The sequence below is a fragment of the Amia ocellicauda genome, chromosome 8, assembly GCF_036373705.1.
Source record: "Amia ocellicauda isolate fAmiCal2 chromosome 8, fAmiCal2.hap1, whole genome shotgun sequence".
NCBI classification, from domain to species: Eukaryota; Metazoa; Chordata; class Actinopteri; order Amiiformes; family Amiidae; genus Amia; species Amia ocellicauda.
In genome coordinates, this window is record NC_089857.1 from 32,592,807 (window position 1) to 32,618,998 (window position 26,192).

At 37.2% G+C, this 26,192-nt stretch overlaps 1 protein-coding gene across 1 annotated transcript in view; it reads left to right on the forward strand.

Annotated features, from left to right (window-relative positions):
- The window catches only part of frmd3 (FERM domain containing 3), a 71,130-nt gene that overhangs the window by 22,142 nt on the left and 22,796 nt on the right, over nucleotides 1-26,192 (forward strand). Inside the window, exons 2-4 of the mRNA XM_066711093.1 lie at nucleotides 13,015-13,119; nucleotides 15,899-15,941; nucleotides 19,017-19,095. Of these exons, the coding sequence (XP_066567190.1) occupies nucleotides 13,015-13,119; nucleotides 15,899-15,941; nucleotides 19,017-19,095 (227 nt within the window). The remainder of the gene's footprint in view (nucleotides 1-13,014; nucleotides 13,120-15,898; nucleotides 15,942-19,016; nucleotides 19,096-26,192) is intronic.

Genomic DNA, 26,192 nt, shown 5'->3' on the forward strand with positions numbered 1-26,192 from the left:
GATAAAACACCAGTCCTTATGAGTGATGCAAAGCTAGAAATCCCTGGCTGAAATGCACAAGGCAGCTGAATACGAAAACATGAAGTGGAAAATGAAGGCGCCAACATTACAAATGTTATTAAATAATTTAATGTTTGCTGAAGCTTTCAACATGGCACTTAAGGGAGCTGTGAAACTTTGTCAGAGTACCAATTTCACATTTAAATTCAGAAGCTTCTTTCCTCAAAACAGAGAGAGAATTGGCTAGTATGATATCTTGCCATAAGGTTGGGAATACACAAGGAGAAAAACAGCTAAATATATAATTAGCGAATAAGAGGGTGTCAAGTATCTTGAAAATACTGGTAATGAACTATTTTTTTCCACACAAACGTATGTGTTTAGTCTAAAATTAAGTACTTGTAAATACTGATTTTATCAATACGCATCCTAGACCAAAGATGAATTATTGTTTGTTTATATGATTTTGACTGCCTCAAACCTTGGATTGCATATTAAACTATCCCTTCATATTAGTAGCCTTTGCTTATTTAATTATTTCTTCTCTCTGTTACCCAGAAGTGCACATAGAGTAAAATAGACGATTTGAGTACAGTTAAAAAGCTTAAAGAATATAACAATGTGATCAAGGGCCCTCTTCAATGGGCCCTCTCTCCAGCACACACTGTGGCTGAGGTGTGTGTGCTACAGGCTGCCTGCCCAGTGAGATGTGACGTCTCTCTAACTAACCTTGCTCCTGTACTCTGTTCAAATGGCCCATATGAATACATACTATCCATCAAATGCTGTCTTATATGCAGCCCATAGCTCACAACATAATCAAGGTGTCAAGTTGAGAATGGAGCCCCTGCGCAATAATTCAGCATGGCAAAAGATTATTATACAGTACGGTTATAGTGGTTACGGACAGTAGGAAGCATTGTTAAGATGGCTGGAATCATTGACACATTTCCATAAAAAGATCATGTAAAGCACTTGCATTTTATAATAACAGTTTCAAAAGGTGCTGGATACGCTGTACTCTGTCTTCAGAAATGTCACCTGTTGAAAACTGCACAGCGGATAGGAAAAACTGGCAGCTCCAGAACAGAATAATAATAATAAAAAAAAATAAGCCTAATTGATGTCTACTATAAAGTACAAATTTTACATTTTTGAACACTGTTCAGTAGCTAAGATAAACCACTGCACATTTTTCCCCTGTGAAAACAGCATACAGTTTAAAAATAGAGAATGTGTGATTTTCCCACCTGGGATAGTTTAGCTTCTATGTGCAGAGAACAACTTTAACCATATCTGTTAATAAAGTTAGTGAATAATCTAGATGTTCTCAAAATAATTGTCCTAGCCGTTAATTACAAATTACAAATTCTTACTCTGTGGAGGCCTTTTGTGATTTGGTTCTAATTTGCCATTAGTGAGTTGGTCTGAGATTTGATATAATCTAGTTATTTATAGACTGTTGGCATGCAGTAGTAAGTTTTTTTTTTTTTTTTTTTTGTAGAAACACATTGGTGGTGTTGTGAATATGATTACTGCTATGAGATTTACACCACACCAGTGTTTACTTCAGTTAATTCACATTTGATTTTCCACTGTTTTACTTGAGTGGTAGTATAGAAAAATAAAGTATGAGACTTTCTAATGGGAGTTAGTCATGTGGGTAACAGTTACATTGTAGGCTGTTATTATTTAGTATTGTTGTGAGCTACTGTTCAGTGTAACTGCATGTGTCTGGCATGGTCTTTGTCTGTATTGACATTCAAAGCAGCCATTAAGTGTACTATTAGCAGTCCTGCCTGGGAGGGATTGTGCCATCACGACAGCCTTTTGTCATTCAACGCAACGCAGGTGTGTACCGTCCTAATTAGCTACAGGTGGAGTATTTAAGAGCCCCCTGGACCTCCGTGCCAGCAGTCAGCGCCAGCAGCCTTCAGTGCCCCCCTTCCGAAGGGCCATGCTTACAAAGGGCAGGGACTCTAGCTGTGGCACTCCAGCGAGAAGACACCGCACAGCAACTATAAGAAGCCGTGACGATCGCTCCGATTCCTGTCCTGCTCTCTCCTTCCACTCAGTGTGCACCTCCCTAATTGCCTCCCTAATCCCTCTCCCCTCCTCCTCGCTGCTGTCATCCCACTCCTCAAGAAACCTACCCTTGACCCCACCTCTCCTCAGAACTACCGCTGTCTCCCTACTCCCCTTCCTCTCAAAGACCCTCAACTGTGCTGTCAGCTCTCTGCCTTTCTTTCCCATCACTCACTCCTGGATCTTCTGCAATCCGGCTTCCACACAGCTCACTCCACTGAGACTGCTCTCATGGAAGTCAATGACTCCCTCAGCTGTGCTTCAGTAGCTTCCCACTCCTCAGTCCTCATCCTTCTTGGTCTCTCCGCAGCATTTGACCCTGTCGATCACTCTATCCTCCTCTCCTGCCTCGCTGACCTTGGAATCTCTGGGACTGCTCTCACCTGGTTCTCCTCCTACCTCAACGATCAGACCTATCAATTGACATGGCGAGGTTCCTCATCCACCCCCCAACCTCTCCTCACAGGCGTTCCCCAAGGCTCCGCCCTGGGCCCCCTCCTGTTCTCTCTCTACAATTGCTCCCTGGGACCCCTCATCACATCCCATGGTTTCTCCTACCACTTCTATGCAGATGATGCCCAGATCTTCCTGTCTTTTCCCTCCACTGACCCTCTCATCCCCTCTCACATCTCTTCCTGTTTGTCTGCTGTCTCCGCCTGGATACACTCACACCACCTCAAGCTCAACCTCTCCAAATCGGATCTCCTGTTTTTCCCCCTCTTCCTCACCTTCTGCTGATCTCTCCATCTCAATCCCCTTGGAATCCACAACACTCTCTCCTTCTTCCGCTAAGAACCTAGGAGTCACCCTCGATCCTGCGCTCTCCTACACCCAACACATCATCACGCTGACACGCACCTCCAGATTCTTCCTGAGCAACATACGCCGAATCCGTCCCTTCCTCACCAACTACTCGACTCATCTGCTCGTCCAGTCACTGGTCCTCTCCCGCCTGGACTACTGCAACTCCCTCCTGGCCGGCCTACCTGCAACTACTACCCGCCGCTCCTGCTCATCCAGAACACTGCGGCTCGTCTGGTATTCTCTCTGCCCCGATTCGCACACACTACTCCACTGCCCCGCTCCCTCCACTGGCTCCCGATACCGGCACGCATTCAGTTCAAGTCATTGACCCTCACCTACCGCTGTCTCGACCACACTGCACCAAGTTACCTTCAGACCCTTGTCTCTCCATACATCCCCTCCAGGCCACTCCGGTCTTACAGTGCCAGAAGACTAACTCTGCCTCCTCTCCACTCTCCTTCCTACAGAACCCGCTCCTTCTCATCCCTGGCCCCTAAGTGGTAGAACGACCTTCCCACTGAAGTCAAAACAGCAGAGTCCTTGACCTCCTTCCGGCGCTTACTCAAAACACATCTTTTCAGACAGTACTTGTAATTTAGTCATTTACTTTCCTATAAGATAGTTACTAGTACTCGTATTGTTATTTTGATTTCCCGTTTGCTCCCTTTCCTTTGGCCCTTGACTATGACCTAACATCTTGTCTGCACTCTGCCTTTACAATCCAGGATGTAAGACCTCATATTGTATTCACTTGCGTAAATTGGAATTCGTAAAAAGTATTATGCTTTGAATTCCACTGTATTATATAAATTGGAATTTGTATAGTTTTATGCCTTGAACTGCACTGTATTGTTGGACTTTGTATTGCGCTTATATTTTGTAAGTCGCCCTGGATAAGGGCATCTGCTAAGAAATAAATAATAATAACAGTTGTGTAATCCCTAACACCACACGGGTCCTGTGAGATCCTGTATTATCAGGTTTTGTGTGCTATTATCATACACGGTGCACGTGGTGACTTACTGCTCAGGGACTGATCTGCAGTTACCTGGCAACCTGTCTGCCTGAAAATTACAATATTTGTCATTATCCTAATAACTCCAAATGAAAGAGATAGGGTTAGAATAAATGAACTTCTCTAGCTAGCCTTTCACATGCATTATTTAATTCAGGGGTTCTTTTTACAATTTGGCAGATACAACAGACGAAGGCCAAAAAATCCATTATCGTGGAAATCAAAGCTAGAGAACCTGCAGGTTTTCAGAGTTATTTGAGTTGCATGTGAAACATGAGTTTCCCCCCCCCCCCCCCCTCACAGAGGACAATAAGCAGCAAATTCTTTCCAGTAGAGGCTGGCAGGACTTTATGCCACAGCCCCCATCTGGCACGAACAGACAGTGTAATCTGTAAGAGTCCTGAAGGGGAATACGTTTTTAGTCTGCATCGTGTCAGTTTCGGGTGAAACCGAAACTGTATACTGTTGATAAATACCGAAACATTTCTGAAATCCTTGCTGTTATATAGACAACTGAAAAAGGAGGAAAACTGCAAGTTTGTGTTAAAATACAGTATGATATACTGTATTTACACAATTATAAAATAATAATTGTCAGCTGTATCATTTCATTAAAGACCGGTTATGTATTGTATAATGTAGCAATCATAATTTAGATGGGTTTGGAAAGATGGAATAAGTGTTCAGAATAATTATTTTGGTTTATAGAGATTGTTTACTCCATTTGTGTCTAATGTTCATTATTCATCTGCTCTAACAGCACACCTTTGTCATATTTAATATCTGATATGAAAAAGAATGGAAAACTAAAACCGCTAAAAACTTGAAAAGATAGGAAGGCATCTCCATGTGGATCATCGCCAGCTGCCCAAGAGAAACTGAGTGAATGTCTCTCCCCATGATCTGTGAGTGTGGTGTAAAGGGAGCGCAGTCTATCACCTGAGTTCACAGCCTACAGGCTTCAACTGTCACATTAAAAAATACTTTTTATATCTCTTGAACTAGATTATGACTGAAATTTACTGGCTGAAATTTTCCACCAACAATATATCTGTTGGTGGCAACACTTACACACTTATATTTGGAGCTGCTTTCCGTTCGATACAGTTTGTGTAAAGGGAAGAGAGAGTTGTCTAGGTGTATGGTTTCCTCCAGAATTCTCATCCTGTATTAAGTTGTGTGAAAGCAGATGCATTTTCCAGTGCATCATCAGAAAGCAGTAGGCATGGCGATGCAATGCTTCTGGGGGCAGTTTCAGTACTGTAAAGAATATGGCAATGTGATTTATTCTACTCTGATGTCCTTGGCTCAATTTGTGTGCGGATATTGTTGATTTATTACACTCGTAAACAGGAAGATGTAGCAGCCTTTGTCAAAACTGAACACGGGTGTAACAATGGCTTTCATAATTTAATTACACTCGCCAGACCTTCCCAAGGCATTGTCCAACTTTTCTATCTTCCCTACAACCAAAGTCCATAGGTCAATCTGTGTACTTTAGTCATTCATATACTTTACAAAAAATACAGAGGGGTGTTAAAGTTTGATATGGAGGTAATTATACACATTTTCCAGATTTACTGTATGACAAACATATATAAACCTAATATGAGATATAGATGCATTCCCATGATACCTACATGCTGCACTGCAATACATACAGCACTGCAAAGGAAACGGGTGCTCTGTTGAGCTAATTATGATGAAGCAGAACTATAACATTGGTTTATGTTGTCTAGTTATAACACCAAAGACATGTTTATTGCAGGTCTCTCCTCCCCTAGAAGAGAGTAGGCCTTCTGTGATTTCTCAGGTTCTCATACAATTTCAGAGTTGCTGGCTGTTGCTGGCCCTAAATTAACTTGACCAGAAGAAACTACATTCAGGACATATTAATTTGCTTTGGCCTTAGTAAGCTATACTGGTCTAAGCCTTGCTGCTCCTCCATTGTGGAGTCTCCAGAGCCTGATCTTACTCCTCTTTTGTTATTTTTTATATGGCATGTTGCTTTAGCACTATTCCCATGACAACTGTACACTGCAGAGAGCTGAGGCAGATGCAAAGAACTTTGTTTATTCCAGCTTTTGAACCATGCTATTCCCAGTGCTGGTGCTGTGTGATAATGCCGGGGCGTTGGAACAAAGTATTAATTAACTTTGCAAGGGAAAAGCATGGGGCTGCATTTGTTAGAACACCAAAGTAACCGGCATTTTAATAGTCCCCATTATATAAATTAGAGGCTGGCACTGGTACCCAAAAACTTGGGTTATCTCTCTTTGAGACCTGGGTGTTTTTTTTACTACTTGGGTATATATTTTTACATAGAGATGTTCCATGTAAATGGGGGCAAATATATCAGAAGTACAGTCATATAATCACATTCCCTTTGAAATCAGCATTGCATTAATGTTGGAGCTTCCTCACTGATCAAGGTTTTACAGAATACGACACACTTTGACCACAGCTCAGCACAGTAATTATTGAGGCCTTCTTCTATTTCGTGCTAGAGGTTTATATCACATCTTAACTACTTTGTATTCATATTTATTACGCACCATGTAAAATTCCTTAACAATACACCTTCTTTGCTGTATATTTACACAATCCACAATTAGATCACTTTAGCTACAGGTATTGTGCAGATATCATTCATAGCCCACTTAATAAAAAGTAGCTAGCTAGCAAAAATAGTGTTGGCATTGTGCCCTATAAAGCACACACAAATAATGTGTGTTGTCATCCAGATAAATACACTACAGTAAACAAAGCAGGGAGCAGGTACAACTTTGTTGAATTAAATATTAGCAGACCGTGTAAATTGTGGTCTCGGCTCCTTAAGTACAAAAATCCCACACAACACTCTTCTGGTTTATGCTGTGTTGCTGCTTTGTTAATATATGTGAAATACAAAATAGTGCTAACAGCAGTAAGAGCAGAACACAGCCAGTGCATATGTTTCAAAGCATCCTGCACCATGAAGCACATTTAATAGCTTTGTTCAGTCTGGTGTGCTTAGATCTCTTTCTTTGTATTTAGTCTGGAAAATCTACAAGTCTACAGACCTGAAGAAATACAATGTGTATTATTTAACTATGTAATTAGCACCTGCATATAAATATTTATTATCCTCTTATTATTTTTTTTAATTACCCAAACAGGACCCAGTTACCCATGTCTTTTATCACAGCAGCTTCGGAGATTTACTGCCTCATTTAAAGACTCATGGAAGTGCGACTGTGTAGCCCGAAACATCTGCAGATAACGGATTGAATTTCACGCTTTGTATGAATCTCGTTCTCCACTGTCCAGGCTACTTATGCATATATATAGTTTATAGTAATGTATATGCCAAATTTAGTAAATTAGTGGACACTGTTACATAATGAAGACTGGTAATGCATCTGATACTGGGTTCTAAATAGGGGCCAAGATTGGTTCCAGTATCTAAACACTAATGTGGGCCTCAGTAAGATAATATAAATCATAGGAGCGGGGGGGAACACTCTCCAAGCCTTTTTTCTGCATCCTGGGATGTCAGTGATTAAGGTTCTTGTCTTAAGAGTGATAATGAAACCATCAGTTGTTGGGGATGGTATTTCATGTCACCTTATTGGCCCGTATCAGATGAAGACCTTCAGCTGTCTCATGTGGGACATATGATATATTTACCTCAGGAGAAGTTTTCCTGGCCAATTCCAAAACATTGATTTTTTATGAGGGCAAAAGGCTAATGCGAAGGTTAACTTCAATGCCACAGAGTGCTATGAAACCAATGTGAAAGTCTCCTTGATGGAAATTGTTCTGTCTGTCTGTCAACATTTTGTTCTGGACCAAGACAAGCTTCGGCATTCTTCTGTAGAGAACCATAATTCTGTATGTATTAAAATTAAATCAAACACCTTTTCACATTGTTTTTAGTCTTAGACTCTCCCTATGTCTGGCAAATATGTCTCTTCGGAGCTAAATCTATATCCATTTTCAGAGTGGAGAAAAGTGCATTTGCCATTTAGTTCTCCAGATCATGGTTCACTTGCTTCTCCTGTGGTTGTCTGGTTCTTCAGTGAGTTTAAAATGTAATTTGCAATGGAGCCGATAGAGGAAAAAGTAGCAAGATGAGTTTGTAGTACATTACCCTGTTAGCAGGCCTGCCCTCTTCATGGTACTGTACTCTCACTTATTGCTGGGCTAGGATGTTCATGTAGAGGTAATGTTTTGCAGCAAACTCCCCCATAGATATTTTTGAACCCATGTTACGGATCACTTCAGTTTGTTATTGACAACTTGAATGCTATACAGGACAGAGGAGCTAGTCATGGCTTTACATAGCTATTGAGCGTTTACATGTTCCTGGTACAGGTTATTTGGGAGACTTTTATACAGTACATAGTGCCCTTTTTTGCCCATTTTCCCCTTTTAAAATGTGCTACAAAATATGGGGGGAAAGTGAAATGCAAAAAGTATGTAATTTAAACCCATATATTAATCTGGAGTCTTTGTTTAGCAAACTTTTTAATGACATTTAGCAAAATAATAATCCAAATATTTACTTATTATTGAGCAAGAGGTGTTTTAATGCACTTACACAATATGCATTTAATTAGTGTGTCTGTATCTATCTGCTTGTAGTTAAGAATATGTATGTATGCACATATTTAATTTGCTGTGAAAATGTTCCCCTGTGAAAAAACAAAACAAAAAACAATCAAACACAAATATATAGACATATGTATTTTTCCTGACATACTTTCAATATGGAAATTCATGACAATATGCATTGTCTTTGACAGTGTTTCTCCTTTCATCCTGTTTTTTTAATATAGAAAACTGGCATTTCATTATTTCCAGTCTGTCTGTTACCAGCATGAGCAGTGCAACTCTGCCTGCCCTTTGAAATTTACAGCGAGCGCAACACAGAGATACACAATTATACTGTCATATAAATACTTGATATGGTCTGGGCCTATCTTTACCTTTTCCTGATGAATGGTACATGCAGCAAAGGTCCTGACTCCTGTCAAATGCTTGATTGAGTCTCTTTTTTTGATTTTGCATCTCCTATAATGGATTTAGAAACCACAAAGCACTTTATTATATATTTAAAAAAATATGTATTTTTACAAGCAGCACATTTTGCCTGTAAAGTAAGGTATTGTCTTTTGAAACTCTTCACAAAGCAGAGTGGGTAAGAAAAGTAGAGAAACATTCTTGTGATGTTACTATTGAAATAAACAAAAAGACAATTACAGGCCAGTTTAAAAATGCTAACATGACGAAAAAAAATATAACATTAAATTATATCATTACATACTGAATGTGTTCAACTCCAGAGGAATGAGAAGGATCGTGCTGTGGTTGAGAAGACTTACATTATAATTTAAGAGCATCAGTAGTTTGCCTTCACAAACGGAACAAAGTGTGTATCCGACAGGATTTGAAAAGTATGTGATTGATTAGATAGAGTACTCTTTCTAGGTACTGCAGGAGAAATGCCAACAATGAATGCATATGGAGTCTGGTACACTAAATTCTTTATTTCACTCATCATGATATAAAATCCTGCATGCATTAATCTCTTCAGTTCTGAGAAGTAGTGTAATAAATAACAACTTGCAAAACAGCCATAAAATATTAGGTTTCTCAACAAATGCATGCTATAATTCACAACCAAATGCTTTGGACAGTTTCATTTTTATATTTTTGTCATTGTATGGGAGATCATTTTCAAATGAAATATTTCAAAAATATGTTTGTAAATCCAACAAATCTATTACATTTACTTCAGTGATATCTATGCAAGTTTTTTTTTTACATTGATCTACACCTACACCTTCCTGACAGCAGCTGTAGTATAAAAGGATCCATTAATTAGTTTTCTACCTTCAGGACATTTAAACATGTACCAGCTGAATTAAATGTCTTCTGAAAAAAATAAGAAAAGCTTGATCCCATAATTAAAGAAGAAAGTAGTTCAAGATCTGACTTATTGTTTTTATTTTATTTCCGAGACAGACATTTTTGTATTATTATTATTCCTGAAAGATACACAGAGCTGTAAATGATTAAATAAGTATCTGCTACTATTTTCACGAGGTTTATTAAAATCTTAGCCCAGTTTTAAGAAACTAAATAGACATTAAAAAAATATCATCACCCATGTGCAGAATGTGACACTACCTAGAGGCTGTAGAAACGCAAAACCACAGTAAGTGTCAAGGGACTAATTATTGTAGTATTTATTGCAAACTAATTTAAAGAAGCGGTGCATTCACTCTGAAACAGATTTTGCATGTCTTTACAAATGTATTGATGTTATTTATGTGATATAATATTATAATATAATGTGTTCTTATAGAAATAGTATATATTTTTTTAAATAGTTAAATAAAAAGATAATTACAGTTTGAAGGAATTGGTAAAATATATTATTTCTGTAATCCAAACTCTTCATATAGTTCAATACCTTTACAAAACTGAAGTAATGCGAGGATAGTGAGCACTAGTAAAATACTTAAAATGGATCAGTAAAGATCAATCTCTGCCTCACAAACCAGATTACATCTCAACATGAGTTCTAATCATGGTCTGTAATTTAATGTAGCTGGAAAATAAATCCTCTTCTAAAATATACAAGACAAAGGATTTTGTCAAGCTGATTACTTGTTTTCATGGTGGGGGCAAGAGTTGCATCTGCTTCAGTCCATACTGACTGTATGTCAAGCCAGAACCCCAAATCAATCCAACTTCAGAATTTGTTACAGCAAATCCACTATCAATCACTCAGTCTGTTTAAACTGAGTAAAAATGAAGCTGTTATAAACTGATGTCTTTATCAAAACAGATAAGATGAGCAGAGAGGACAAACACAAAATAATTTAACATTTAAAATCTGTATAGGCTATATAAAATAACAAAGTCCAATAACAGGATCTGTTAATCACTATTCCATAGGTACTCATATTATTATAATGAATGCTTGTGCTTCTAGGTTGCTCCCATCAGTATCCCGATGAATAATCTCTTAATTCCTGGAGACTCCAGGACAACCTTGCAGGGTCAGAAATCTTAACTGGTTGCCAGGGTACAGTGATGCAAGCTTTATGAGCAGCACAAAGATAACTTTTCAGCTTCCTTGGTTGACCTCCTGTAATTGTGTTAATTGTGACATTTAAACTGAATATTCAGTATGATCATAATATTTTAATTTAAAGCAGATTGGTGAGAGAAAATAGCAGTGTCTCCATTTTGACCTTGGGTAATTCAATGAAAAACAATGTGGTTAAATTCCTCTTCATCTGGGGTCCCAAAGATGTCACACACAGTGCTGAATTAAGACATCTATAAAATGGGTTTATTAGTTCATAAGTGCCCCAGTTGTGTTTAGCCTGTCATCTGCATAGCAATTTCTGTCTATACTTGTCAATAATTGCCTTTGCTGAGCACTGTGATCCATATAGTGATGCTGATAATTACCACCTGGGATGGGCTAATATATTGCCTAGTTGTAATCGTGGATCAATACATTGCAATTACTTGTGCAATTTCCTGCATTCAGTATGTAATAATGCTCAGCTAATAGCCCTTGTTTATTGTAAATTCAGCAAGACTGACACTTTTTCCAAGACAGTAGTATGATAGAGTGGTCTTAAAGTATCGCAGCTTTCTGGAAGGCCATTTCAATTGAAATAATGAAGACTGGCAGCATTCTGACATAGAGGATGCAACTCCTCTGGACTCTGGTGTCTTAATTTATGTGCAATTCTTAATGGTCCTCAATATTAAAAGTTAAATATGACTGGCAATTAGAATTCCTCTTATATCAGGATGTTTTAAATTCTCAGTAGAGGAACTGCTCCATTTTTGTGCATTCTACTGTGGCATAGGTAAAAATATTATTACATTAAATTGAAACGGCACACCTTTTTACGAACATAAAGCCGATTATAACTATAAGTTGTCGTGATGGTAAGGCTATTGATAAAATGGTATGCACCAAACTGCAGCATGTGCTAACAACCAATTTCTGATGTGCTCGTACTTTATGACAGCATAGCAATTGACTACCTTAGCTCCCTAAGCGCTCTTACTGTACTTTCAGCTACATAAACAAAAACAGCAGTAGGATTATTAAGGTATAATTCTCTGGGGTGCTGACCTGTCACCTGTAACATTACTGTTTTAATACTTGGGTAGGCAGCAGGTCTTCCATTTTTTTTTTCTTTTTATTCTTGACAGACTCCTTCTGCCATGATATTTAATTTAGCTTTAGCTTGGATCAGTTCATTCACTTAGCTTTTCCCTGTCTTAAAATCATTAATTGTCAAGCAGACAGAATTGCCTGACAGAACTAAAGCTTGAAGGAAATAAATGAATAATCCTAAAGGTTTGCCTCCATTGACAGGTATTTGTCACATAGTTTGTCTTCTGATCCATTTTCAGTGTATTTGTAGTATCATAGTGGATGGTACAAAAGAAAATTGTCCATTGTAGATCTGGCTGTGTTTCAGCATATAATCTTTACATGGATCATTTGGAATCATACATGTACTTAATTGGGCTCTATAAGGAATTCGTTTTTTCTGTTCTTGATTTTTTTTTTTTACTTTTGAAAGGAAAAGTCTGCATGTTTGAATGCTGACCTTTACAGCATGATTTGTGAAAGTGGAAATTTATGAGAAGCCTCATTTGTAAAGCCTAATTTATGTAACCAGATCACCTCAGTTATACTTGAAAAGTTGCAGAAACTGGACAGATAAATGTTATATAAACCCATTTGATAGCAGTTTATTAAGTGACATGAGTAAAGTTTAGGAAAACCTTGGCAAACTACTCCTTGTTATGCCCTTTTGAAAATCAGAAAAATATTATATACTATTACTCTCAAATTGCTTCTGTAGTCGGATGTGTGATGGCTGGTACAAATTTTTAAGCTCCATTTCTAATTTCAACTCTGTAATGAGGTCACTGCTTCTTTCAGTGTCTGCATTTTCCCCCTCTGTTTCTTATATTAATTTACGTGTGTTGGATGTTGGGTCTTTAAACAGATAAATCATTTGTGCAAATTGTAAATTATGTTTTTCTCATTTTGTCTTATTCATGTTTTTATTTTTCAGAGAGATACGAAAGGCCAGTTTCTCTTGGATCATGTTTGCAACCATTACAGTCTCCTGGAGAAGGACTATTTCGGCATCAGATATGTTGATCCTGAAAAACAAAGGGTAGGTGACCAGAAGCATGTCAGATCAAATTAAAGTAGCTTTATTATAAATAGTACAAATGCAGACTTCAATACAATGATACAGTAACCTAACCTGTTTGGACTTTTCTTTTACTTAATCTCAACAATGTGTATGGCTTTCTATGGGGAAAGCATATTTAGTGGTAGGACATATGGAGAAAAACTCCAATTAGCACAATGAGATAAAAACATACTTCTGAGCTTTTACATTTAATGCAAGTCATTCTGAATACAACAAGCAGGTTGCCATTGGCAAGCTGGCAGAGATGAAGTTATCATAATAAAGCCTCGGCAACTGTAGATTTTTAGAAAGGCAATTAGTTGTGTTGAGATCATATGTTTCCATTATTAGCCACTCTTATAAATTACTTGTCCCACACAGAAGGTGAGAACAGCAGACGGGTTTTTCTAAGGGTTTTTCTTTGGTGGGCATTACAAGGCTAAGTAAGAGGTCTTGTTTTACAACAGCTTACTACACTCAATATAGATGGACAGTTCAAAGGTCTGAGCTTTTTATTTTTATTTCCATTTCCACCCAATATTGTCATACATTCAAACTATGGGTGCTTGAAATTAAAATGACTATTTGGACATTCAGGTTGGTCAATGCACAACAAGTATTTTCATGTATAATGATGTGTAAAGAATTTGAGGAATTATGGTCATTTAATTACAGGGATGCTGTTGGCATAAATGAAAAAGAACCCTGTCTTTAAATTCCTGAGTGAAAGAAGCAATATGCCTGGGACTTCATCAAAGCTTGTCATTGTACTCCTCAGCTTCCAAGTTTACTCCTACATTGATACACTGATGACAGCTGAAAGCCTCCCACACACGCCTTACAGTTTAATTCTTTCACTCAGAGGACTATAATCCACTATTTATCACCCTTGCTACTTTCCTTTTAATTCGCAAGAGTGAAATTTAGCATTTTGCCATCAGGATGGATTTTGTGTTTAGTAATGTGTAAATGTTATTGTAAATGAAATAACTAATCTTCCCTTATTAGATTCAGTTTGTAATTAGAAGACGTAGGATCAGCTTCAGGAAAGAAAAAAAAATGTTTATCCATGTTCTGAGGATGACGTGAAAAGCCAGTAAAAGCAAAAGCTCTGACAGTGCTGAAGTTTTAGGCTCAGTTACCATGGCAATAGCATACATATGAGAGAGACTGTACAGCAGTTTCCTAATATATCTAACGCAATTCAGACAACACTGTGCATGCTGATCCTAGTAACTGATTTTGAATTATTAACGTCTCTGTATGCTTTAATATGAATGCTTTTATGCAAGAATTATGCACCACTCAGCCCAGGAGGCAAGCTACTGAATCTTGAACATAGAAAAACTTCCATTTTTAATTGGTGGGAGAAACAATATGACTCATAGTACACTGACTAAGATTTCACCCCAGAATAATGCCTTTATTAAAATATTTTGTAAGGGATTAGGGTAAAGAGCTATAAATAAATCCTGTGAACAAAAGCTGTTACACCTAGCTTTTATGTGTTCGAGGTATATTAGGTATAATAGCAATTACCACAATATAGTATTTACTCTTATCTCCTTCAGCATATGAAACAGTCTGAATCTCCTTTCAGTTTTTACCTCATGCTTTTTAACCAGAAAACAGTCAATGCAGTACAAATGTGCAAATATGTAAAATCTAATCAGTTTATTTAGTGTTAACATTTTCCCTGGTTTATTGCATTTGCAATTGCTGAACTAAAAAATGTATCAATTATTTAACTATACATACATACACACATGCACACTATTTATAAAATGTATTTTGCATACATATTCCAATATACATTTAATTATATATATTTTAAAGATTTTTTATTATTATTATACAGTTCCATTAAATAAAATAATTTTCAAACACCATGTTCAATTTCTTCAGTTTTGGAAACTGGACATATTCCAGTCCAGTTATTAAATGGATATGGGTATTTCTGTTCATCATATTATTTCTTGACATTTATTTATTTTTTACTTGATATTGGTCTTTCAGTTCTTTATTGCGGAGCTGCTGCTGTTTGTGTCAGCAGCATTATTCGTCCATAGCAGCAATTTCACTTGAATGTAATTAACTTGTACTTTTGAAACATAAACTCCTTTTGTTTGTCAGCATCCTGGATCATTATTCTGGTATTAGGTTTCAGGCAGTCTTAGATGGTGAAACAATAGATTATTTTTATTTTTTTAAGGAAAGGGAGAGTTATTTTTATCACAATGATACAGATATCTTCTTTTGTGAAAGTGATGCAGATAAAGAAACTGAGTTACTTTAGTAATTACTTTACTGTAGTGATGTTATGTAAGATGTAAATTACTTTTCCACCCCCCTCCCCTTTTAAAACTGTAAAAACACGCTTTAACAACTGATGCAAGCCTTGTAGTGTTTTAGTGTAGGGAAATCAAAAGCTTTCCTAGCCTCAGCCAACTTCTGTTCTTTATTTTCTTTGATTTGGTTTAACAGTGCCACTGCCTTTCCCAGACTCTTGTGGGGTTTATATAATCAAGCTTTTATATCACAAACCTCTATTGTCTCCCAAGACATCAGAAAACTGCTGTGTTCCTGAGCTTTTACAACTGACATGGCGCTTGCTGTCTGTACATGTGTGCCCACTGACGCATGCCTGTTTGGATCGCTGCCATCTCAGACACCTGTGGCATTCGGGGCTCTGGTAAACTGCTTTTTGTTCAGACTCTTGCTCACATGAACTAATGCGCTGTCCGTTTTTCCCTTTCAGCACTGGCTAGAGCCCAACAAGTGTATTGTGAAGCAAATGAAATGTAAGTGTTGATGGCTTTCTTTTTGATTTTCTGTTAAAAATAACTCTTCTTTAAAACATTTGCCCAGATGGTGCAGGCTTTTTCCAATGCCAAACTCAAACCCTGAAAAGGATTAAGTTTTTATTTTTGCTTTACAGCACATTTGAATATGCTTAGAAAGGCTTGGCTACATACATTGTCAACTGGCTGCCTGGTAGCAGAGATAAAGGCCTCAGACATCTGTACTTGTTTGACCCTATCGTGGTTTGACCTTGGAGAAATGTCATGTACTAAATATGTTCTGAGGGAATTGTAACTAATTCTGTTTTCTATCACAAATGTAGTCTCAATCAGCTCTGACAACTCCCAATGACACATTTTGTTTTAAAAGAACTGAGTTTAAGATTAACTGAGTTTGGTCCTGAAAACAATAGCATGAGAATATCAAAAACTCTTCATAGATAGTAATAGGTCCACTTGATGAGTTTTAACGTAAGTGTAGTGAAGGAAGAGATACACTCAGTTACTCGCTACATCCACAGATGCAAGGCTTTATGTCCTGGAATTTCATATCATTTCTTTGACAGATATTCAGATTTCCTTCAGCTTATTTATTACTTGCCCTCTGCATAGCCTGCAGATATCACTGTGCACCAATAGGTCATCATAATTGGCAGATATTTTCCAACAGAGAGCTTTTAAACTGCCTGCGTGTATATCCAGACTTGGAACATTGAAAATCCTACATTTTTATTGCCAGACATTAGCAAGTGCGTCACTAGGCTTTGCACATTTCACTACGGAGTGCTTTTTTATGATTGACACTATCTACCTCATGTCAAAACCTTCATTAGGCAAAGTGGGTTTAACACAATTAAACAAATGCTTTCCTGCCATGGTATTGGTGTGCAGTGTAATGGACAACAAACTCTAAACTAATTGTTCTCCATCAATCAAATGGTCAGTCATTACCAGCTAGCTATGATTGGAATAGCATGATTTGTCCAAAGCCATGGAAAATGTCCCCTCAATGTCTTGCATAACTGCTTGAAAACATATTGTGCAGTGAACTCAGTGAGGGTAACATCTGTTGTCTGAAGGCCTCAGTTGCCTCTTTCTTGTCTGCATAAAGGGTTTTAGCTGTTATTTACCATGCATGTCCATGTTTGTCAACATCCATGTGCTTTGATGTGGTACTGTTCATGTTTCTGCTTTTAACAAAGGCCACCATTGTACAACTATTACTCATATGTGGTGCGTTTATCATAAAAATTAGGGCAACGTCTAGTGGTGGTTACAAGGAACTAACAAAACAAGCTTAAACGCGGGGTATATTTCTGTAGCAGGTGCTCATTGTGTAGTTCAGCTTGGTGTCATCACTAAAAGTGGTTCTCAAAGGTATATAAATCCCCCACACTTAGGTACTGGTCTGCTGATGAACTGGGTTTGCCGATTTCTTACCCGTGCCATACAAAGTGGCAGTGTTCCTTGCATAGTGTTATTTAGAGATGTCCGTTTTACATTTTATGAAAGCAATTCTCTGAAATGTTTTAGCTTCTCCTGGCAACATGTATGTTTATTGGGAGGACGTGTTTTGCACAACCAGGTTATGCTTCATTAAGTAGTGTCAGTTGCCAATGATTTGCAGGTTTTCTCTGCTCTTGTGCCAGACAGGCCTCTGAAAGACAGAAAGATAGGGCTTAGAATCAGTCAAGGTGCCATGTATCATTATGTCATTCCTAAAATGGAAAGATAGATTTTTGGGTAAACATCTAGCCACAGGGCATGATGCTATAATGAATATTTATGTACCCATGCTGCTGCCATTGAATTAAGAACTAGCTGTAAAGCAAGGCAGTGACTGTAAACCATTGAATGCAAAGGACAGCTGTCAGAAGTATATTTTCAAAAAACCTATCCTAGAGAAAGTCAGCTGTGAACATACTTTATTTGTTAAATATAGTATTTTTATTATTAACAACAATGAATGTTCTACTACTACTACTACTACTACTACTCATAATATAATAATAATAATAATAATAATAATAATAATAATAATAATAATAGTAACAACAATAAAACAATAAAAGTACTCATTATTAGTAAGGTATGCAATTTTATATTTATAGTTTTTAAATTAACCCTTTAATTTCAGCATAATGTAATAAGCTTGTCTTATTGACTTATGTGATTTTGAAATAAATGTCTGTTTAGGCTTGTATACTTTCTATTCCACTCCAGTGTATAATTGAAATTGACTTGTTAAACAGATACTATGGATTTTCAAGGCTTTTTTCCTTTGTTTCATAATAATGGAAACTCTTTAACATAATGCACACCAATTCTTAATGAGTAAATGTATGAATCCTACAGGAATAACATATTAATGCCTCAAGCACTCCCACTGAATTCTGATCAGGATCATGTGTATAAGCCCTAACCCCAAATCCAGTCTGTAACCCTATCCCTCACCCTGACCCTCACCTTGTTATACATGTGATTAACAGAAGACCTCAGATGAAGTACATAAGGTATTCATGTGGTATTCCTGTGGTATTATACATTAATTAATTGCAAATCCGTGCCCATTATTGTAAGTGTGACCATAACAGCCTATTTACAAAGACAAATTTGTCTTACAGCTAATCCTATAATCATGATTTAATATTTGGGCAGTACATTATAATAAATAACTATTTCCAATTAATTTGTTTTGATTAAGTAACACATATTACTATTCGGTTCATAAAACAATGCATATGATATGATGTTATTATTAATTAATTTAAAATGACATTTAAATCACAGGGGAGTTGGTACATTGTGGAAACATACTTTAAATAAACTCTGAGAGCACGTCAGCTCTGTTATGATGATTTAAAACCTTAGTAGTGGAGTTTCCTTCCCATTTTTATACCAGATAACCTTAATGTACTCTATCAGGGTGTTTGCTGCTTGCTGTATTGCACTTTTGATAGTAATTTCAAACCTCAGCTATAATTATTTTGAATGCACAGATTTCTTTACACCTATTTATGTGTTAGCAATTTATTTTTGTTACTTGTTCTCATGGTTTTGATTGCATTCTTTCAGCGCATCCACCGTACACCATGTGCTTTAGAGTGAAATTCTACCCCCATGAGCCCATGAAGATTAAAGAAGAACTTACAAGGTATTTTTTTTTAGTTATGTTGTTTTTAACTGTATTTTATTTAAAGCAGTGCATAAGAGGCAGGGCAAAAGATATTACATAAAATGCACATTAATTCATCTTTATGTTGCAATGGACATAAATTAGCCCTAAGAGAAACAGAAGGTGGTCAGTTCACACAATCTCCACAGCAGTGGAAATACCAGCATAGTGTCTGATTTCTTTACTTATTCATTTGTTTAGGGGAAAGATTAATATTATGAGATTTACTTTGAGATACTTTTCTGACACAAGCATTGATATACATGATCCTTTTCCTTGCATCATTAGTTCTTAACAGAGTTATTTTGGACAATCTGCTGTATGAACAGATGGTGACTGCATATGCTTACATAAGTTTACATACTGCTGCATTTGTCAAATGTCAGTATATCTGTTGAAGTATGCTGAAATGTGTTTATTACTAGAACATGTTTAAAAAATAATTAAAGGTTTAAGGTCAATTAATGTTTTTTATTAATTGACTAAGTTTCAGTTGCTGTCTTCGCATTGTAATATTATACAGTACATCATTGTGAGAACATGTGAACAATAAGAAACTAAGACAGAAGTTTGTTCTCAGTCTCCGTCTCTTATTTTTTCATGTGCTTATGAAAGTTGACTGTCCTCCAGTTCTTTTGAAATCACAAAGGATCACCTATAAAAGTCTTTTTTCACATTGAAAATTAAGTGACTGGTGTGATTTCTGTGAAATGTTTTGTTGTGGATAAATGTTCATAGCTACAAACGTTCTCTATATCAGATAGTGAGCTCTTTCTTATTTGACCTGGATTTTCAACCAGAGAAAAGGCAAATGTCGTTCAGGCTGTTAAAGTAAATTTAAAAATCCAGAATACAATGCATTCAATTAAGTGATGGAAGAATTAAGCGGGAGTGTGCCATTTTTGAAGTTCTTACTCAATACTGAGATTAAGGCTGAGAGGAAACAGATTGCAGCCCAGAGGAATTCGAGTCATATTTCGTAAAGATAAATTTGCTCCCCTGGAAATTCCTTTAATGAGCATAGGAAAGTCATGACTTTGGAATAAGTTGAGATATAAGATGAGAGACCGAGCATTTACATTTTAAAGAATGTAAAAGGAGATAAAATGTTTAGTTTTACAGTGCAGTTGTTTGCCCTGGAGTTGACAATGACAGGCTGAAAATGTAAGTGTAACATACATGTATAACAGAGTTTTCCTTAAGGCTTCTCTAGATTGTCTTGTCCTTGCTTGTTGTCCCAGCATCATAATAAAGCTGATAAGGACTGAGTGCAAATGTCCATGTTGTATTTCTTGTAGTATTCGAAGGATCTATCAGATGGGTGTTAAAGAGAGATTAATTGTGTTTACAATTCCACACCACACTGGGTTGTATTTTTTGGGGTTCACTGTTCACCTTCCTGCATTGGGATACTTAAACTTGTTACAGAGTGAGTTCAATCACTTTCCAGATGTCAGCTTGCATTCACAGTCATATTTCCTTGAAGCTGCTGTCAGATAAACTTCATTCACAGCTTCACTAAGGGAAATCCTTCCTCCAATAAAAGGTATTTGGAAGGGATGTGACTGTGATTGGCAGAAGCTATGAGATATGTAAGACAGACGGAACCTTTGAGGACAAACCCCTTGTATGAATGCAACCGGACGCCTTGAAATTCCGGATGTGAACAATGTAGTATTTGTCAGAGCTCCCCCATTATGTTCCTTAATCCGTGTATTGATGCTCTTAGAGAAAAACATTTTAGTGTTAGAAATCAAGCCCTGATCTCCCACACCCCAGCTGCATCAGCAAAAGGTCCACTGGACCACACAGACAGAACAGACACCACAGGTTTTAAATCTGACATCAATGTAATGATGGATGGGTTTGGCATTCAGCACTGGAAATTGAACCCTGATCTAACTAATAGGGCCACATCACCAAAATGTTCAGACCCACTAGCATGGCAGTAATCGTGGGGTACGTCAATCCACTAAAAGGCATTGCATGTAACAATATATGAAGCATTTAGATGCCAAACAATATTTGTGCCATTTCTGTCAAGACTTAGCTGGCACAGGTACAGCATAGCTGTCTTAACCAGTGACAGTAACAACAGCTACTTTGAATTAACATACTGCTTAATAAGCCTTACTAGTCAATCAAACCAGTTTGTGGCAGTACAGAAATTATTTAATTTCCTGGCCAGAACTGAACACAGAAAATAATTACAAGATTATTAATTAATTCTAATGACATGAGCCGACAGATTTTGATATCCATGTTCCACAGCAGTGTTAAAAAATATATTTTTAAGTGAATAGTGACAGATATGGATGAGGGGAAGAAAGATAATTAAAATGTATAATTTTTATTAAATACAGTGTGCCATGCTCCGAACAAAAGGTCAGACGGGCAACTCCAAATAAAACCCTAGCTCCTCCCCAGCCTAAACTAAACACAGTTAAACAGATCCCTATCCTATGCATATAACTAATGAAAACGCGAACAAGATGAACAGCAAACAAGCCAGTCCGTATTCCGTAGTCGTGGTAATGCTCAAGCAAAATTCCTGTACCATGATCGATCAGTTCAATACTCTTCTCTCTCTCTCAATCACAAACAACACTCCACTCCACCTCCCAGGCTCTCCTCCTGCCTCTCCTCACCAGCAAGCGGGTCGCTTCCTGTTTTATCGAGAGGGGAGCCAGTAATCCAGATAAATTGTTACAGTGCAGTTTGGGGTGGTCTCCTGCCGTGCCACCCAGTGTGGTGTCACAATATATATGCACAATAATTTGTAATGGTTTTCTGAAACAAGGGAAACAAGGTGTCAGGGGCATATTATCACGTTTCTTGTAAAAGATCAAGAAAAACCACCTTAGGGTCGCAGATTAAATTATAAAGCTATAAAACAGAGTAGTACAAGGTGCATTGCATTACATCATATTCAATGAACAATCTCATTAACCATATTGCATCTGTAAGGACCGAAGAGACAGCTATAATAAAATCAAAGGCTTGTGTATGATGAACTGTGATTAGATTACTTGTGAAATCTGGTACTGGGTTCTTTGTAATTACAATAAATAAATAAATAAATCAGTAGACCTCAATTAGGCCTTATCAGTTTAATGGAGCCAAGTAGTAGTCTGATATATTCCAAACAAATGCATTATGAATTTGGCTTTGTTTGATGCTGCAGGAGAGGAGAAGCCTTTGATCGCTGGCTTGCTGTTGAAAGGGAGGAGTGTGTTTTGATCACAGTCCAATGCACACTGAAAATAACTCCACAGTCTTCTACTTAATTCTGTCTTGTGCAGCTTGTTAGGATGTGGACACTCAATGCTACAAAGAAAGAATGATACAAAATAAATATTCATTCATTTAAAAACATACTTTTAAGTACCCAAAGACAAACATGGTTATAATAAAGTATATAAAAACTGAAGATTACTACAGATTAGGAGAAACAATAAATATTAAAGCAGCCATTCATTTTAAAACAATAAACAGTAGTTCACAATTAATAACAATGAGTTACAAAATAATTACAAAAAATAAGAAATAAAATGGCTTATCTTCATAACCACAGCTCCTTGATCATTCCTAACCAGGTGTATTACATGGTGTTTACTGAGGCATACAAATACAAAAATATTTGTATAATTCTGTGATATAGCAGCAAGAAGATCATGAAGTTCTTAAACAGTGCTGCTGGCTGTGGTCTTCCATCTGGTGGGGGCCTCTTGCCGGCCCTCAGGGGGGGATGACTCTGGGGGGGGGGGGGGGGGGTGCATTATCAGCCTTCCTGCCAATGGGACGATCAACTGGTAGTGCTGTGACAATGACCGCACAGCTGTCCAGAGCGCTGTATGTTTTTTTGTCGGTGAGCTTCTCTGCTCTGCTTGCATAGCAGATGACAACATCTGGCCAGGAACCATTCTGCCATACGACTCTGTGATGAACAATCCTTCAAGCTGCCATGCATCAGAAGCAAGTGGACCGTAGTGCACGCCCTGGGCTGCGATGAAGTAACCAGCAGTTTGTAGATAGACTCTGGATAGGGGGCTTCTGAGAGACTGGGCTATAAATCTGTCTCACTCAAGAGGTGATTCTAATTGCATAAAATCTCAGCAGTTTTAGAGACGTATTTCCCATTAACCCATTTGTGGGAGAGAGCATGAAGCAGTTACTCAGAGAAAGGGTAGTGGCCTATGAAGACAGACAATTATAAAGTTCACTTTAAAAAAAACTACTTGGTTATCGATTTGTAGTTCCCTTTGTTTTGCGCATGAGAAAATTGACCAAGGAATTGATCACCAGTAATCTGTTTTCATTGACTTGTATATATGTATAATGGATATAAACATTCTTGTTGCAGTGGAAACAAAGCAAAAATATATGTGGACATTATAAGTAGTAGCAGAGAAATATTCTGCTTTAGTGTGATCCCCAGAGAAAGACATTTTAAAGATGATGCCTTTTTAAGTGCACGGGTCGTTAAATGTTTTATTAGGTTTTGGGAGTTGGGCGATCTCTGGAAGATCTGGGAGAAGACAGGAAAACATTATCTACCAGAGTTTAGACAAATAAGCTCGGTAGTGTTTTTTTCATGCAGGCTATTAATTTTTTACTTCTCTGGGAGCTGGAGGAAACACATAGAACTCCATTTCTCTTAGTTGGCAGCTTGAGGTGGTCACACTCTGTATTTACAAAACGTGTACAAATATATATGTATGTAAAGTTCTAATCAATATTGGAGGATCCTGCCAAAATCCTACACTGTAATAGATGAAAAAGGCTGGTATCTGACTGTGCCTACACTAATGAAAATAATTAAATGTTCAGCAATTATTACACAGCAATGTACAACTATTATTATTGTTGCATGCATTGTTGTCCTCTTATATACCAGTTGATTTCAAGCCATAGAAATAGTTTATGATTCTATATATCGTTGAAATTAGTGGGGCAAACATTTAGTACTGTGGCTATTCAAGCAATACATTTAAGACTGCACTATTGCACATGTCTAAGATGAAGTTAGTCCTCATGTTTTGGAATTCTAAAAATACATCCATTCAGAGACGTTCAGAGACGCTCAGTTGAAATTTTAATGCACTACAAGCTTAAGAGAGTAGTTTCTTGGTGGCGAGATGGGGGCGCAGAAATGTAATTGATATTGCTGATATTTTTTCTGTCACACAGCCACAGAAAGGAATGGATGTATCTGAAATTACATTGCTTTGAGATCTGTTTAAAGATTTGAATTGCTTAAAAGCAAAAAAGCTGCACCTTTTTTGAGACTTTATGTTCTGTGATTTGTTGTTTTGAAGATTCCATTTCACCAAAAGGTAGATAGAATTGTGAGAGTTTAAACACCAAAATTGACACTTACAAGAATAAAACCAGAAGTTTCACTGAGTGCTAAATCAACACTGACTTTATACTGAGTGCCTTTACTCCTCCCAGCATGTACCTAATTCCTATAGGTACTCTCTGGGTTTAAGGTCAGGACTCTAGTGATCCTGGTCCTGGTCTAGTGATAAGGCACAATGCCTTATCACTAGACCAGGACCAGGATCACTAGAGTCATGACCTTAAACCCAGAGAGTACCTATAGGAATTAGTAAGAAACTGTAGAGATTCATCTTCTCTCAGTCCACTAGAAACTGCTGTGGATAGAATAGTAATTCTCTCGGCATCTATTGTATCGATTGCAGCAATCATGAAGGTCAAGGGTGAGTCCACACCCTATTCAATTCTGTTCATTGTGCACAGCTGTTGTTTGTATTGCGTTAGTTGTTCCAGTATAGTTAATGGAAATATAGCACTAATGGAAGTTGTTTGACAAAATAACTGCCACTGAGTATGTGCCGCAGTGATTGCTAAAAAATGACTGGGATATGCTCATAATGAAATTTTGGAGATGGATCACATTTCTATTTCAATCAATAGGTTATGCCCATTTTTTTCTTCCCTAGTTTTATCTTACAAAAACTTTTCATGTGTTGCCATAATTCTGACCTCCGGTGTAGATGTTTGAAAATGTTTCTGAACGACCCATAAAACTGATTAAGGTTTCGTACACTCAAAAAGGAGCAAAACCTCTATACATTGACTGGCAGGGAATTAATTCACTAGTCCTTAGGCTCAAGGATAAATATGTCTGAAAAGCTGTTTAATTTCCACAGGCATTAGTTTTTTCTTATCATCAGATGTCAGCCTATACAGATGGGCAACATTCACTCTGTTTTTGGGCTATGCTGAAGCACATTATTTGATCCCCTCATTAGATCTTTTAATTTAGTTATTTGAAATGCTCTATTGCAGAGTTAGTTTTCAGTGTGTGTATGTACAATTATGTTAACTATGAAAAATGTGACCCTGAAAAAGCACCATATTATACTTACCTTTCCATTGATTGGGTCCTGGAAACAGGCTGGGACTGTAACCACACCATGCTGTAGCAATACATGAGCAGGGTATTAGATCTGAATACTGTCAGAACCTCAGCTCATATTCTTCAGGTTTAGATTCGTAATATTGAAGGAGATGATGTTGAATGTTACACCCCTGAAATATCTCCTGCAACCTTTTCAATGAAAATGTGCGGCATGCTCCATTCATTCAGTGGCAAATGCAGAGAATTAATCCTACCCAAGCATTGTACAACTGTGGTGCTCCCTCTACTGTCAACATTAATTAATGCTGGAGATGAATACCACACAATTCAACTTCTGAATATTTAGCCGGTCAGTGTCATAGTTTGTCCATAGGAAAATAATGAATTTATTCATGGTTAAGTTGTTTTCTACTCAAATTTTAAGAACCATGCATTTTTTTTGTATAAAAGTGAGCAGTTCACTAACTATTAGGAAACACAAACCCCCTTTCTGTATAGGTCAATTTAGGATTGATTTAATCCAGTACTCCTCAATTGTAATAGTGATATATTTTCACCACACATGATTAATATTATATGAATGATCTGAAATCCCTAACCTGTTATTAATAATAATGTTATAGTTGGATAACATTAAACATTCTTCTCTATAACATAAATACTAGGTCACATGTTATACTATGGATTT